The sequence below is a fragment of the Balaenoptera ricei genome, chromosome 18, assembly GCF_028023285.1.
Source record: "Balaenoptera ricei isolate mBalRic1 chromosome 18, mBalRic1.hap2, whole genome shotgun sequence".
In the NCBI taxonomy this organism is placed as follows: domain Eukaryota; kingdom Metazoa; phylum Chordata; class Mammalia; order Artiodactyla; family Balaenopteridae; genus Balaenoptera; species Balaenoptera ricei.
The window spans coordinates 47,764,871-47,779,538 of NC_082656.1; the positions used below are offsets into that span (position 1 = coordinate 47,764,871).

Sequence of the window (14,668 nt, forward strand, 5' to 3'; positions counted from 1 at the left end):
TTGTGCTCTGACATTTTACTCTAGTAATAGATTCAACATCTTACTACTGATCTTTGTCAGGTTACTTTAGCTCACTGAATGGGTTGCATCAAGAACTTCAGAGTCTCTTAAGCATTGAAAAAAAAATCTGTCCCTTCATATTAATTCAAAAGAGACCAATAAAGTTCTGATTTATGTTATGATGCTTTTGTCAACGCTTATCTGAGATAGCAAATATGTAATTCTCAAGAAAAAGTAGTTTTGGTGCCTCTGCTTTGTGTCTCATACTTAGCCATAGAAAAATGTTCATTTGTAAAATTTATAATGCTCAGGATAGAATTTCTAAAGTTCTATACATCTCTAACTTTTTAAGTAATTTGAAAGTTGAATGATGAGAAAATGTAAACATATTTTTTCTTTTCTTCTCTGATTCCATCCTTCTGAAGATGTTCTGTAGAATAATTCCAGAACAACCTTGACTTCATTATCCCAATCCACAGGCTTTATTGTAGATTAAACAAATAATTCCCTAGATCTTTATTCTAGATGAGTACAATTACAGAATTGAAACATCGTTGCATGTAGGAAAATGTCTAAAAAGCTGTCTTTTAAGCCCATTTGACTCTATACATCCTAGAATGCCATTAAGTGGATACTGATACATAGATCTTACCAGTTTTGAAAACAAAAGTAAAGAGCTGTTTCACTCCAATAAGTCTATTCATTACCAAATTTGTTTAAAAGTTTATGTCATTTTAATCTGTTTCAATTTATATTTTATTTTGTAATCCCTAGTGTGACCCCCAGCAAGTGCTCACATATTTTTTAATTAAATTATGGTTTGATTTTGAAAAACTGATATACTATCTTATAATTACATATTCTCTGGATTAAAACTAAGTATTCAAACTTTAAATTTAAGACACCAATGGTAAAAGGACACTATTTTATAACATACACAGTTGCTAAATAGTCCTTTGTTCTGTATAAATGACTAAGATCTCACTCAGATTTCCTAATAAATAAACTATAAAGAAAGCCCAATGGAAAGTTTTAAAAAGAAGAAATTAAAGTTAATCAAGAATTTATAAAAGTGGTATGAACTCTCCTGTTAGATATACAATTATTTCTAACACCAGTGGAAGTGTTCATTTCCTTTTCATTCCTGAGCTATTATAGTGTGTGAAAAAAATTGACCTTATACTACCTTTTATTTTAAGTAGTTTTGATACTGTAATAATTAATCATCATTTTTATAATTGTATCTTTACCCTCCATACTTTCAAGAATGTTTTCTTTAAAGTTGTCAACACAAAGACCTTGTTGGTTTTCTTTATTCTACCTTACATGTTGCTAGTATTAACCTGTTTATTATTATATATATTTTCCTTTAGAAAAAATTCTAATTTTGTTTGAGCTATTACTCAGAAGTCACCCCTTTTTACCCAGGTCATTCTTCCCAATTACCAGAAAAAAATTCTCTAAATATTTGCTTTGGTTCTTATTGAAACTCTGCGAGGCCCCTGGTCCCATCCTTTCTCATTCTAATTTGATGGAGTAGGAAAAAAGAAAGGGAAATAGAGAGAATGTCTCCCACTTCTTACATGTACAAATTTTACCTCATGAAGTCTTTAAAGAATGCTTCCTCTTTCTTCAAATCAAAGATAATTAAACTCTGTAATAATTGAAGCTTACCTCTGTTAGCAAGTTATTCCAAGCTACTTTACCCATTCATTATTTTCTTTAATTTCTGAGATAAAAATTAGCTACATATGGTTCTTTCAAACCTAAAAGACTTTCCAGATCTCATGGAAAATTTTATCTGTTTAAATCATTTCAAAGTCTCTTACCCATCTCTACTGGGTGCAATACTTCTACAGCTAGTAGTTAACTGTCAATTCTTGACATAGTTAAGCCTCCTTAGTTTCTCCAAGGCCTCTCAAACTTCAGAATTCAAGAAAATATTCCCAATTGGATGACCCTTTAAGGAGCTCACTGTTCATTCATTCTTTCCCCTTTTCTGTGATGCATTTATTTTTAGCTTTCTACAAAGGAAAGCTTAGAGATCAGCTAGCAGGCGAGCTAAATAGACACATAGAGATACTTCCTATTCTTCCCTTGCTATACCATTGTTCACTTGATCTCTTCTATTGTTATAATTTCTCACACTGTATATAGCAAAAGACAAGGTACATACTTTATATTGTGGCTAGCCCCCCCATATTATGATGTAAATGATTTGCTCATCAAGCACATTTCTATAAACTAACAATTGGAAATTTATCAACTACCAGGGAGGAATGGTTATGGGAGCAAAGACCAGAGTGGCAGTGGTAACTTAACGGCAGCTTTGTATCTGGTCTGCCCTCTACAAAGCAGAGAAAAATCTGGGTCATTACATTCAGCAGGGAGCTTTGAAACACCTTCGAACTTTTTGCTACATGACAATAAGTGTCTTTTGACCTAGTTTTGCACTTGAGAAATGCAAGGCTGCTAGGCCATGAAGGCTGTAAGTGTTGGATCTAGGCTTTTATGTTGCTAGAAGGATTCCTAAAGTGTTAGCTTTGTGATTCTTCTCTTTCCAGGAAACAGTAATGTGGTTATGTTTTCTATCTCTTGTCTGGGAGGCCAATGATTTTTTACACTATTATTTCAGGTTGCATGCAAATTGAAATTGGACAAGATGGTCTTAAAGTCCCCTCAGCTTTACTAAAATTTAGACAGTCTACTTCCTGACTATAGGCCTTTTATCTCCCTTTTCTTAGAGCATTTACTTTAGAAAACTTGTAATTATAAATCTTTCTCTACCTCTTTGAGATGCAAATTATTAAAAAAATATTTTTTAAATGAAAAACTGGTCTCTTGCCAGTTTTACAACCCAGGAATGTTTTCATCAAGGACCTGGAAGCCATCTCTTTGAAATGCCAGCCTCAAGGGAAATAGCACTCTTATCTCTCAGGTTTTTTTGGGGGTGGTGGGGAGCATAATTTGAGTGGGCACTTTGCTTCAATTTGTAAAACTACCTTCGGTCAAAAAGATAGGAGAAAGTTTACTTTTCCTTTAGGTAAAGCCAATCAGCAATGGCCTGTGTTCTCTCTTTTACCCCAGCACTTAAAAATCCCCTCCCACATTTGTTTCAGCAGTATTAGGTAAAGACTGAGTTCTGGTCTCTCTCCCCGATTGCAACAGATTTGAAGAAAAACTTGCTTACCTGTTTAACTTTGTCCATGCAATATTTGCTTTGACAAACTATAATTTAAAAATTACTGAGGCTGGAAAATGTCTAAGTCTTTCCATTCCATTGCTGCTTTGTGATTCAAACATCCAGAACATGTGCATTTTTCTTTCCAAAGAGGTTTCATTTACTAAGTGTAACATTAGTGTAGCAAACTCCTCTCTGTGAGAAGCTAAATCCTCCAAGAGGACAGATTCCCACTAGTTTCACAAATTTTGGTTCTAGTGGCTGATCTTCACAATGCCATCTCTCATTTCCCCATAACCAGAAATGCTGCAAAAACACAGCTCCTTAAATTAGGGTCCTGCTACTTTGGTAATCAGGCTCTAGCTTCTCTTTCTTTCCTCATTTCACACCATGATCAAGTGTTCAGGCAAAATGAACTACATGCCACTTCTAAAAAATATTACTATTTGCCTTTGCTTCTGTCACAAGATTTTAGTATAATATGTCCCCTTCTCTTATTAATCTTAAAACTTATTAAAATGTTTTAAATGAATGTGAGCCATAATAATGCTCTGAATAGCAGGTTTTATGCCCTCTAACTGCCTCTTAACATTTCGTATTCTATCACTTTTATCCCTTGTCTAACTTTTTTCTCCACTTGGACTGTGAGCTTCTGGAGGGCAGACATGGTTTATTCACTAGTTTATTCTCCAGAGATACAGCTAATACTTGCACATTGAGCAACATTCAACAAATGTTTGCTAAATTGGCAAAATTATTTGTGCTAAATATAATATGGTGCAAAGGCCAACAGAAAAAAGAACATAATATATCAGAAGAAAAAGCTTCCAAAATAGCCATTTTCACAAGTCTATCTTCGTTTTCCTTTTTAACTAAGTTTGCCAAGTCCATTTTGTGAAGGATTTAATATTGAAATAAACACATTACAAGAAAAAAAAATAGTTATTTGAACCCATCATTCCCTAAAAGAAAGAAAATTAAAATTTTCTTTCTTAATGCTCTAAGTTTGACCATAAACAAATTCATAGTTAATAATTAATAACCTCTCTTCTCCTCTCCCAAGCTCATTCCATTGACTATTATTATAAACCAGTTTAAATTCTCTGTGGAAGAGTGTAGAGCATATGTATACATATGTACATTGGTGATTTCAGTGACAATTGAAAAGGTAGTCTGATTTTTCTCAACTAAAAGAAATGAAAGATACATGGTCAACAGTTTTTTTTTAAGCTTTAAAACCTGTGTTCAAATTCTAAAATTCACAAGACATTAACATGAAGCTATAATTCTTTTACTATACCTGTATATGCAAATTGGACAAGGTCCCAGAGAGCATTTGGGTCTATGCCTTCCATCTTGATCTCCTCTTGCTTGGCTTCGCAAACATCACTTGTAAACATGGCAGCAAAATAGTCGGAGACTGAGCTCAGAACAAGCCTGAAAGAGTCACAGGATCTAATTTAGGCCATGAATGTTAGGTGTCAACAAGAATGCAGTGCAGAAGACTCTATCTATCTATCTATCTATCTATCTATCTATCTATCTATCATCTATCTAACTGCCTATCTATCATCCATTCTGTGTATATGTATCCTCTATCCATCTATCTGTTTATCGCCTTATGAATTGCACTTTTAAAATCTGATTTAAGAAATTCTGCTCCAACCTTTGGTCACAGAGCATTGTCCTACATTTTCTTCTATAATTTTTAATACATTTTTTTCTTTCACATCTAGGTCTTTCATCCTTTTGGATAGGATTCCAATTTTATTTCTCTGTATATACTCATCCATATTTCATGAAACTACTAAAGAGTTTGATTTGTCCCAGTGAATTAATAGTGCCAACTATATTGCAAATTTGAGTCCTGAATGTGCAGTGATCTGTCGCTGACTTTTTTTTTTTTTTGCTTTTTTGCCTATTCTTGTGCCAATACAATACTTTTGTAATACTATGATTCTAAATAGTCTATAACCAATGAAATCCTCCCTTTTAATTTTTTTTTCATTTAACTATTAGTGGAGCTTTATTCTTCATATAAAATTTAAAGTAAGCTCTTCAAATAAATTAAGTGGAATTTTAATTAAAACTACACTGAATTTCTGATTTAATTGGGGATAGTTTGTATATTTATTATATAAAGTCATCCAATACAAAAGTATAAAATATCTGTCCACATATTCAGAATATCTTTTCTGTTTTTTATTCAAATTTTAACTTTTTTTTCTAAAATTGTCTTGTGTATTCTTTTTTGATTCTTATTTACTTTAGAGTTTTGTTGGTATTATGTATAGTAACTTTTTAAAAAATTCTACTTACTTGTTGATTTTTGTTGGTTTAAAATTCATTAGTTGGAACTTTCATGAATCCATCTTTTATCTGGCACAGGTACTGAATTATCTTACTAGTCCTTTTGATTCAACTGCTTTGTCCTCTAGGTAGATTATTATATCATCTGCAAACAATCTCATTTTGACCACTTCCTGTTCATTCTCTTTAACTCCTTTTCTTTTGCTTTTCTTTAAACTTCATCCAGGACCTCAGTGTTATGTTAAATGGCAGCTGTGTCAGGGGAGAAAATTTGTGTTATTCTCTACCCTAAACGAGTCACATCTAGGGTCTCCTTTCAGCAGGATGCTTGCTGAAACAATTGGTGTATAAGCTTTACCAAGTCAGGAAGACCCCTTTAATTTTTAGCTTTGCTAAACAGATTAAAACATGTAGATGCTAAAATTCATAAAATGCCTTTCTTCTGAACCAAAATTATCTTTAGGGTTTTTCTATTTAAATCATAAGAGAAATGAACCTGCTATTTTCTTTTCATGTATTTTCTTAGTTGCCTCTTTAATCAAGATTATACTAACCTCATAAAATGAGCTGGCAGCTTAAACTCTTTATAATTTTGTATAACAACTTAGAGAAGAAAGCAAATAATTTTTCCTTAAAGATGTTCTAGAGCTTACTTGAAGAAAATCTTAGTTGGGCTATTTTGGGAAAAGGTGACATATCAATCCGATTTCAATTATTGAATAAGCCACAGGCTTGTTTATATACTCCTTTTCTTCATCAATTTTTACATGTCACATTTCTCAAGAATTAGCCCATTTGATCCATGTTCTGAAATTTATTAATGTTTATTGTTAATAAAATTATGTTTAGGTTTAATTCTATCATTCTACTCATTTATATATTTTTTTATCTGCTCCATTTATTCTTTCGGTTTTATTGTCTTTTAGTTCATCTCATTCATTTATATTTTAACTACATCTTTTTCTTACATGTATGTTTACATTTTTAAGTTGTTTTTTTCTATAAAGAGTCAGATATTAAGTATTCTATGTATTAAGAGTCATACATATCCTATCACGTTTTCCTTTTAAGAAAATTCAGTCAATGGAAAATGTGAAAAGGAATTTTAGCTCATGGTCCATACAAAACCTACCTGCATGCCAGATGTGGCCCCTGCACTGAAGCTTGCTAATTCTTTCTAGAGATTACAGCATTAATTTTTAACTAGTAACAGTCTACCATCAAGTAAAATTATCCTACTTTGTGAACACTGTAAGAACCTTACAGCAGCATAATTTCTCTTACTCCTTGCTCAGTCAAGAATCTTTTAAAAGAAGAATATACATGTGAAAGTAGAAATTTATTTTATATATACCCTTTTCTTCACCATTTATGAGGGTCTTTATTTATTTCTATAGAAGCAGGCATCAATCTAGTATCAATACCCTTCAAGAGGAAGAAACTTCTTTAGTATTTTTTGTAGTGCAGGTCTGATGGCAATAAACTCTCCCAGCTTTCATTTACCTGAAAATGTCTTTATTTAGCTACATTGATAATATAAAGTTAGTTTCATTTGATAGAGAATTCTAGATTGAGATAACTTTTTTCTTTTGGAACTAGAAAACTAATATTCTATTATGGTCAAGACTCCATTGTTTCTAATAGAAATCAGTTTTCATTCTTATAATTGTTTCCCTGATTTACTATTTATTTACTTAAGTTACATAAATGTGGTTACTTAGTATTTACTCTTCTTACCATTTTCTGAGTTTCCTGGAGAGGTGGATAGATTTTTTCATCAAATTAGAAAATTATCTGCCAATAATTCCTCATTTTTTCATCCAATTCACTCTCTAACTCTTTCTTGGACTCTAAATACATATGTGTTTCAATAATTAAGAGTGCCTTACAGGTTGTAGAGTGAGTTCACTTTACACTCAATTTTTCTTTTACTCTGTGATTTATTGCAGATGATTTCTAGTGAGTTGAATTTTTCCAAATCTCTATTAATTTTCCCTTTCTTTATTTATTATATTCATCTTTTTCTATAGATATTTTAAATTATTTTTCATAGTTGCTTTAATGGCCTTGTTTCCAGGTTGATTTTCATTGACTGATTTTGCTCTTGACCATGGATTACACTCTCCTGCCTATCTCCCACATATTGTAAATTTCAGTTGTGAAATGGACATTGTGCCCCCCCCCCGCCAAAAAAAAAGTAGAAGCTAAGAAGGGAGCATTACTCTAGTTTTTAGTTATTTTTATTTTTTATGCCACAGCTATTTGATAGCTTTAAAAAAGTGTAAGTATTTCAATTTTCTGATGATTTATTGTTGTTTTAATGACAGTGAAGATTTTTATATACTTTAAAATCCTAAGTGGAAATATATTCTAAAATGAATGAGTGAAATACTTTACAATATGTTCTTATTCTAAATACATAGAGAATTGTAAAAAAACAAAAACAAAACTGAACTGTAGTTAAGAGGTGTGTTTTAAACAGTGGTTTGAATTAATCCTGAAACTTCTTTCTATTTACAGTGGATTCAAATTAGAAGTATCAGTATAAGTTTATGATTCATAATATTTCTTTAAAATAGAAATACTTATGTTTTTTGTGTGTATGCACATGTATGTACATGTGTATGTACCTTAAAGGTTCCTTGGAAAAAGAACAGACCACAGATCTGGAACTGAGGAAGTATAAGATGAGCCTAGACCATCTTCTGTTCCAGAATTTAAGGAAATTCTCGAATAACAGAGACACACCAAAAGAAATAATACGATGCTTACATCTGTAAGCTAAACAACTTAATAGTAAACTTTGGATGCACTTTTCTTTCTAAGAACAATGTAAGGCAAAGAAGAGGAGGAAAGGTCAATACAAGGCACAGTTTTCATAATTTTCAAGTCAATATTTTCCCATTATTTACTTTGCAATTTTATCTGCTATATATTTTATTTCTACATAAGTAGAGGACATACTCAATGTTAACTTCAACAAAGAGAGGCAATCCTTTTTTAACTGAAAAAACCCCTCAGTATATACTTCATGAACTTAAGAATGGGATTCATGATTTTAACTATTAATGCCTAAGGTGGTAACATGTTAGAAATATTTAAAATTACCCGTTTGCTACACATTTAAATGGACAGTTAGTACCTAAACATGTTAACTCTTTATATTCTCAAAGTTTGACAAAATAATTAATACAGGTATCTTTAAATATTTATTACATACTGACTAGATAAATCAGTGTTAAATAATCAGTTTTATCAAAAGAACTGAATATAACAATGTACAATATGAAAGTAAACTATCATAAACCATATATATATATATATATATATATATATATATACATGTATCTTTTCTAGAGCATAAGAAATAATATATTGACATAAAGTTATCCAGTTTAATTTTAATCATATAAGGGCTTTATTTAGAACCAGGCTACATCCATGTAGAGGAAAGTGTTATGAGACCTATAGGATTCAATCTTAAATAATTACATGAAATCTTCTCCGTCGGCTATAAAATACAAAATACTGCTAACTCAATAAGAGAAGTACAGAAGAGTTTATACTGTCTTTAGATTTAGTGACACAACATTTGAATTAGATGTTAAAGGAGGGATGCAATGCATAACAGAAAGTAATATCTTTATAGGTACCTATATAGAACTTCTATTAATGCAAGAGAAGCAGGATTGAAAACTGCATAAATAAGTGAATGCGTGCAACCACTCTGGAAAAATCTCCTATTAAGGTCACTACAAATTTATTTCCTTTCAAAGTTATTAAACTTTTCTAAGTCCTACTCCAGTTTATTGTGGAGTTTGACACTGTGGACTTCCCACACCTTCTTTAAATCCCGTTTTAGCTAAGGCAGTGCAGACTTTCTTATACCCAGGCTGTCCTCAGATTCTTTGACTTCTCCTAATCTTACTTATTGACCCTTTCATTGCCTCCAGGTTTTTTTCTCAGCCTCTAAATTTTTGCCTTAACACTCACTATCAGAATCATCTTTGAGCATGGTCTTTTAATTATAATTTTATGGTGGTTTTAATCTAACATCGTATCTCAAATGCTTATAGAAACTGCTGACCAGATAACCCAGGAGCATATCAGTATACCTTCAACTAAACTCAAAGTCTTGCCTGTGAGGTCTCTTTTATTTTTACTTCCCGATTCTAATCGATGCATCACTAATATATTGAATTTTCACAGGAGATATTATGAAGTCATCACTATGTCTTCTGCTTTGTTGCCTATATCAAATATGACAAAAAATCCATCTTTCCTTTTCTATTGGACTTTGTGGTTCTGGTGGCCAGACCCCTTTTATGAGGCACACCAATGGCCCCAGCACCAGTGATCTTGGCACCTAACCACTCCCTGTTGCCCCTTCTCTGTAGAATCGCACTTGCTCCAACAGGAGCTGCCTCACTTCATGTGCTTCCTGATCCTCTTATCTCATCCCCCAGCTTCCACAACCTCCCCCTACTCTCAACCTGTGGGTGGGCCCAATGACGATGACTAATAGAACCAAGGTATAAAATACTGTCCCTTTTCCTCAGGGTATGACTAACTCTGAAACAAGTCTTGTTCCAGAGCATCTCAGGAGTTCAAGATAAAACAAGGCTGCTGCTGAGACCACATCCTTGATTTGCTCCTTCCTCTGCCCTCTCCTGCTCTTCTTCTGAAAACACTCTTTAAATAAATCCTGCATACCTGAACTCTGGTCTCCAGCTCTATGTCCAGGGATCCTGACTTATGTCACTGTTCAAAATATTTCTCAGTTCATCTCTTTTCCTATGTTTATATAGTTCTCATTTCATGCCTGAGTTAACTATAACAGCTTCTTAGATCATTAGTTTTTGCTGTGCCCATCTTTTGTACATTTTAAAACTGTACCATTTTTCAGAGCTGTCTTTGTAAATTATGACAAGCAGTCTATCATAGTTGTTAATGCATTACCTCTGTAGCCAGACTGCCTGGGTTTGAATTTATTTCCACCACTTATTAAATGCATATTTTGGGTGAATGCCTTAATTTCTCCATATTGTATTCTATAAGAAAAAAATGGGGAAAACAATTTTCTTCCTTTTCAGGACAAAATGGATCAGTATACACAAAGCACTTCAAACAGGGTTTGGCACATAGTCAACACAGTGAGTGTCAACTAGTATTATTACTATTATTATTATTTTTATTATTACTATTGAATTGATTATGTTACTCCTCTCTTCAAGAACCTACATGAACTTTTAATTATACACATCATTTCAAATACAAACTTCTCTACTGGATTTCAGCCACTATCTATCAAAACCACTTTTGTCCTACTTTTATGGCTTAATTTCCTAGTATTTTCAATATAAATTGCTCCACTTTCACTAAGCTGGTACCTTATAATTTTCACAACCAAAAATTCTTTATTTCTCTCTTCCCCATACAATTCTTACTATCTAAAATAGTATACTTGTTCTTTTTCACTAAGTTGAACTCAAACATAATTTCTCTAAAAGAATGTTCATAATACTCTGCCATGTTATTTGTTTCCTTGTTTGATTATCTCTTGCACTTAGAATCAAAACTATAAATTTCAGTTATAGCTACTTACAAGTATAATAATTTCCATAATTGTCCTATGGGTTCTTTTTTCCTCCTCAAGATAATTGGAAGCTTCATGAAGAAAACTATCACGCTTTATAATCCTCTTGCCTCACCAATAGAGCATAGACCAATGCTACAATACGTTTGATAAACATTTATTTTAATTAATGCAAGGAAAGATGCTTCATGACTGCTGAATATTCATAGTGGTTATAAAGAGGATTTTAAAATGATGTCGAATTGATGGGGAAAATAGCAAAACAAAATATTTCAGATTCTCTTTTCTCCTCCCCAACCCAGTTTTATTGAGATATTATTAACACATAACATGTGAATTTGATACATATATATAGTGAAATGATTACAGCAATATTTTTATGATTGTTATATCCTATTGATGAATTGATTGTTTTATATTATATAATGACCATGTTTGTCTCTTGTTACCATTTTTGACTTAAAGTCTACTTTTTCTGAAATAACTATAGTTACCTCTGCTCTCTTTTTGTTTCCATTTGCTTGGAATAACTTTTTCCATCCCTCCACTTTGAGACGATGTGTGTCCTTAAAGCCGAAATGAGTCTCTTGTAGGCAGAATATAGTTGGGTCTTATTTTTTAAGCTGTTCAGCCAATGCTATGTCTTTTGATTGAAAAATTTATTCCAATTATATTTAGAGTAATTATTGATAGGTAAGGACTTATAATGTCATCTTATTGTTTTCTGGCTGTTTTGCAGGTCCCTTCTTCCTTTCTTCCTGTTTTGCTATCTTTCTTTGGGAACAGATAATTTTCTATACTGTTATGCTTTGATTCCCCTCATTTTTTCTTTTGTGGTTACCATGAGACTTACATAAAACATCCTATAAAAATAAGTCTATTTTATGCTGATAACAACTTCAATTGCATACAAAAACTTTGACCTTTTACTCCCACCCCTCCCAATATTTTGTTTTGATGTCACAATTTACCCATTGCTATACTGTGTATCCATTAACAAATTACTGTAGTTATTGTTATTTTTAACACTTTTGTCCTCTAACCTCTATACTAAAGTGATTAACACACCATCATGTTACAGTATTAGATTATTCTTGTGGCTGGCTTGGCACTAGGGTAAGCCTGGAGCAGAGACCACCAGAGTCAGCTTGTGAACTGGGAACTTGGGGGCCAGTCTAAGGGTTTGTCTGACAAGGCAAGTCTGGTGCTGAGATAGCAGAGAGTCTGGATCCATGGGAACCAACGAAGACTTTGGGTCCACAAGGGCAGGCCTGGAACTGAGGTGAACTGAGAAAGTGGGGATATGGGGCCTGGCCTGACACTAGAATGGGTCAAAGCCTGGGTCTCTAGTAGTTGGCTTGGTTGGGCCCAGCCAGAAGCCTAGGTTCAAGGAACCCCCTTGTAATCTGGGGTGAGGGACAGATTGGCATCCTGTGTCCATAGGAGCCCTTCTGGAGCCTGGTGCCATGGGTGATGCCTGGGGCTGTGGGTGTTGCCTGGAGTTACTGAAACCAACAGGCACTGGGACATTTTTTTTTTCCTGAAGTTTATACAGAACTGTTATACACTACCAAGCTGATTGAGAGATTTAGGTGGATGTTGGATTTAATATAATGGAAAAATGAATTATTCCTCTCTTATCAAAGAATATCTATAAATAAATTTTCCATCAGTAGAGAGAAACACTACTACTTGCCTAATTCTGAGTATTAACATCTAAGTTACTTCTAAAGTAATTTCTTTTTACTCTATTAAATATGTTTCTAAATACATCAATTCCCACTTTTAACCTCACCTATTTCCTTGATACTAGTGCTCAGTAAAGAACATTAAAATAATAAATGTATTCTTGAAATAATTAAATTCATTGTCAAACATGCACAAAAATGAAAACGGAATATGATGCCTCCTGAAATGCCCAGTATTTTGGTCTAAAGAGCAAATCTGTTTTGTCCCCATCACATATCATTTTAATTTTCATTAAGTATTTATTTGATCATGAAATATTCATACTAAGAAGTTTGAAGACTTTATATGTTTATACATTAAAAATAATTCCAACACCTCTTTTATCCTGCCCAGGAACCCTGCTCCCCAGGAAAAAACTTTATTGACTGTGTGTTGTATATGCTTCCACACTGTTTCTATGCACCTAAAATTATAAGTAACATTATTTCCAACTCAGAGGATGTTAGCTATTTGAGATTTTCTCATTTATTTCTATCCACTGCACTTACTCTTAATAATGGCTAAAGGGAGAAAAAACTTTCAAAAGATTAACCATGTTTCATTATATATCTGTACATTATGAGAGAGTAAGCCGTGAAAACTCCTTAATTTTTTACTATTGAAGATTTGACTGTCCAAATTATTAATATTGATCTTGCCAGTCTAATTTTCAGCATCTGACATCCTTTATTACAGGCAGTCTACCTATCAAAATTCCTGTATTTAGTATTCACAGTTTTACATTCAAATGTTTTGGTTCACTTGTTGCTAATCAATTATTCTGGGCCATTTATGAGAAGTCTATATTTATTTTTGAATTTCTCTGAGAACCTGAAACACAGATAAAATCAAAAGTTTGATTATTTTTCATGATGAAAATGTATTAATGTGTCATCTTAAGTATTGTTAGCCTTTCAAAATTAACCTACTTAAAAATATGGCTAATAATAATGTAATGTACCTATACAGACATGGCATTTCATAAATAAATTGATAGTTGTGACCTACATCAGGTTAAAAATATATATACAATATAGCCATCACATAAACTAAAGGTCTTATGGAGAACCCTTTAATGGTCATAATCTGTTAAATTAAATAGGAATTGATTTGAGAGTTTCAAATGACAAAATAATTAATATGAAAGTAAATATACATGATCTTTATGAATGACTGTTTATGACATTAGCTTGCAATGTATTTACTGGAAAAGCAGGAGATTTTAATGCAAATTATTTCTTTTTTCATTATTTGAACTTATTTTAACAGTCTTATATTTTTCACTGCTAATGATTGCAACATCATATATATTTTGCCCGAGGACAATACTCAACTGTGTTAATCAAAATGTAACAGCATGACTTAAAAATTCATTCATATGTTACTATTACTAAGATGATTATTTGTTTAAAGCAAAGATCTAATTTTGCATTAATTACAGTTATTTCATTTTGCAAAAGTATAAATAAGGAGGTGTAACATACTTCCAATTATTGAAAACATTGCTTGCTTTTTTCAGGTGTCCCATAAATATTTTCTCACATATTTGTTAAAATATGTTTAACTTAGAAACATAAGTATGTAATTTACTTGTTAAAAAGATAGTACTTAACTTTTAAACCATGGGGTAAGAAAATATTAATCCTTATTTAAATAAATTTAGTGAAGAGAGTACAATTTTTCTTATCATATTAAGAAAAACATGATTAATATTTAATTGATGATATTTAATTTAATATCTGCTAAATATACAAAATATTTAAATATTTAGAATAATATGTATATAAATAATACGTTGCTCAGGTATTTTAGAGTAATCTAAACCAAGAAACAAATTTATGTCTTAGTCATAT

General features: G+C 32.2%; 1 protein-coding gene across 2 annotated transcripts in view; it reads right to left on the minus strand.

Annotated features, from left to right (window-relative positions):
- KLHL1 (kelch like family member 1) overlaps positions 1 to 14,668 on the minus strand; it is a 418,372-nt gene that overhangs the window by 240,256 nt on the left and 163,448 nt on the right. For both annotated transcript variants that reach the window (XM_059902586.1, XM_059902585.1), the window contains one exon: positions 4,482 to 4,618. In XM_059902586.1, coding sequence (XP_059758569.1) covers positions 4,482 to 4,618 — 137 coding nt within the window. The remainder of the gene's footprint in view (positions 1 to 4,481; positions 4,619 to 14,668) is intronic.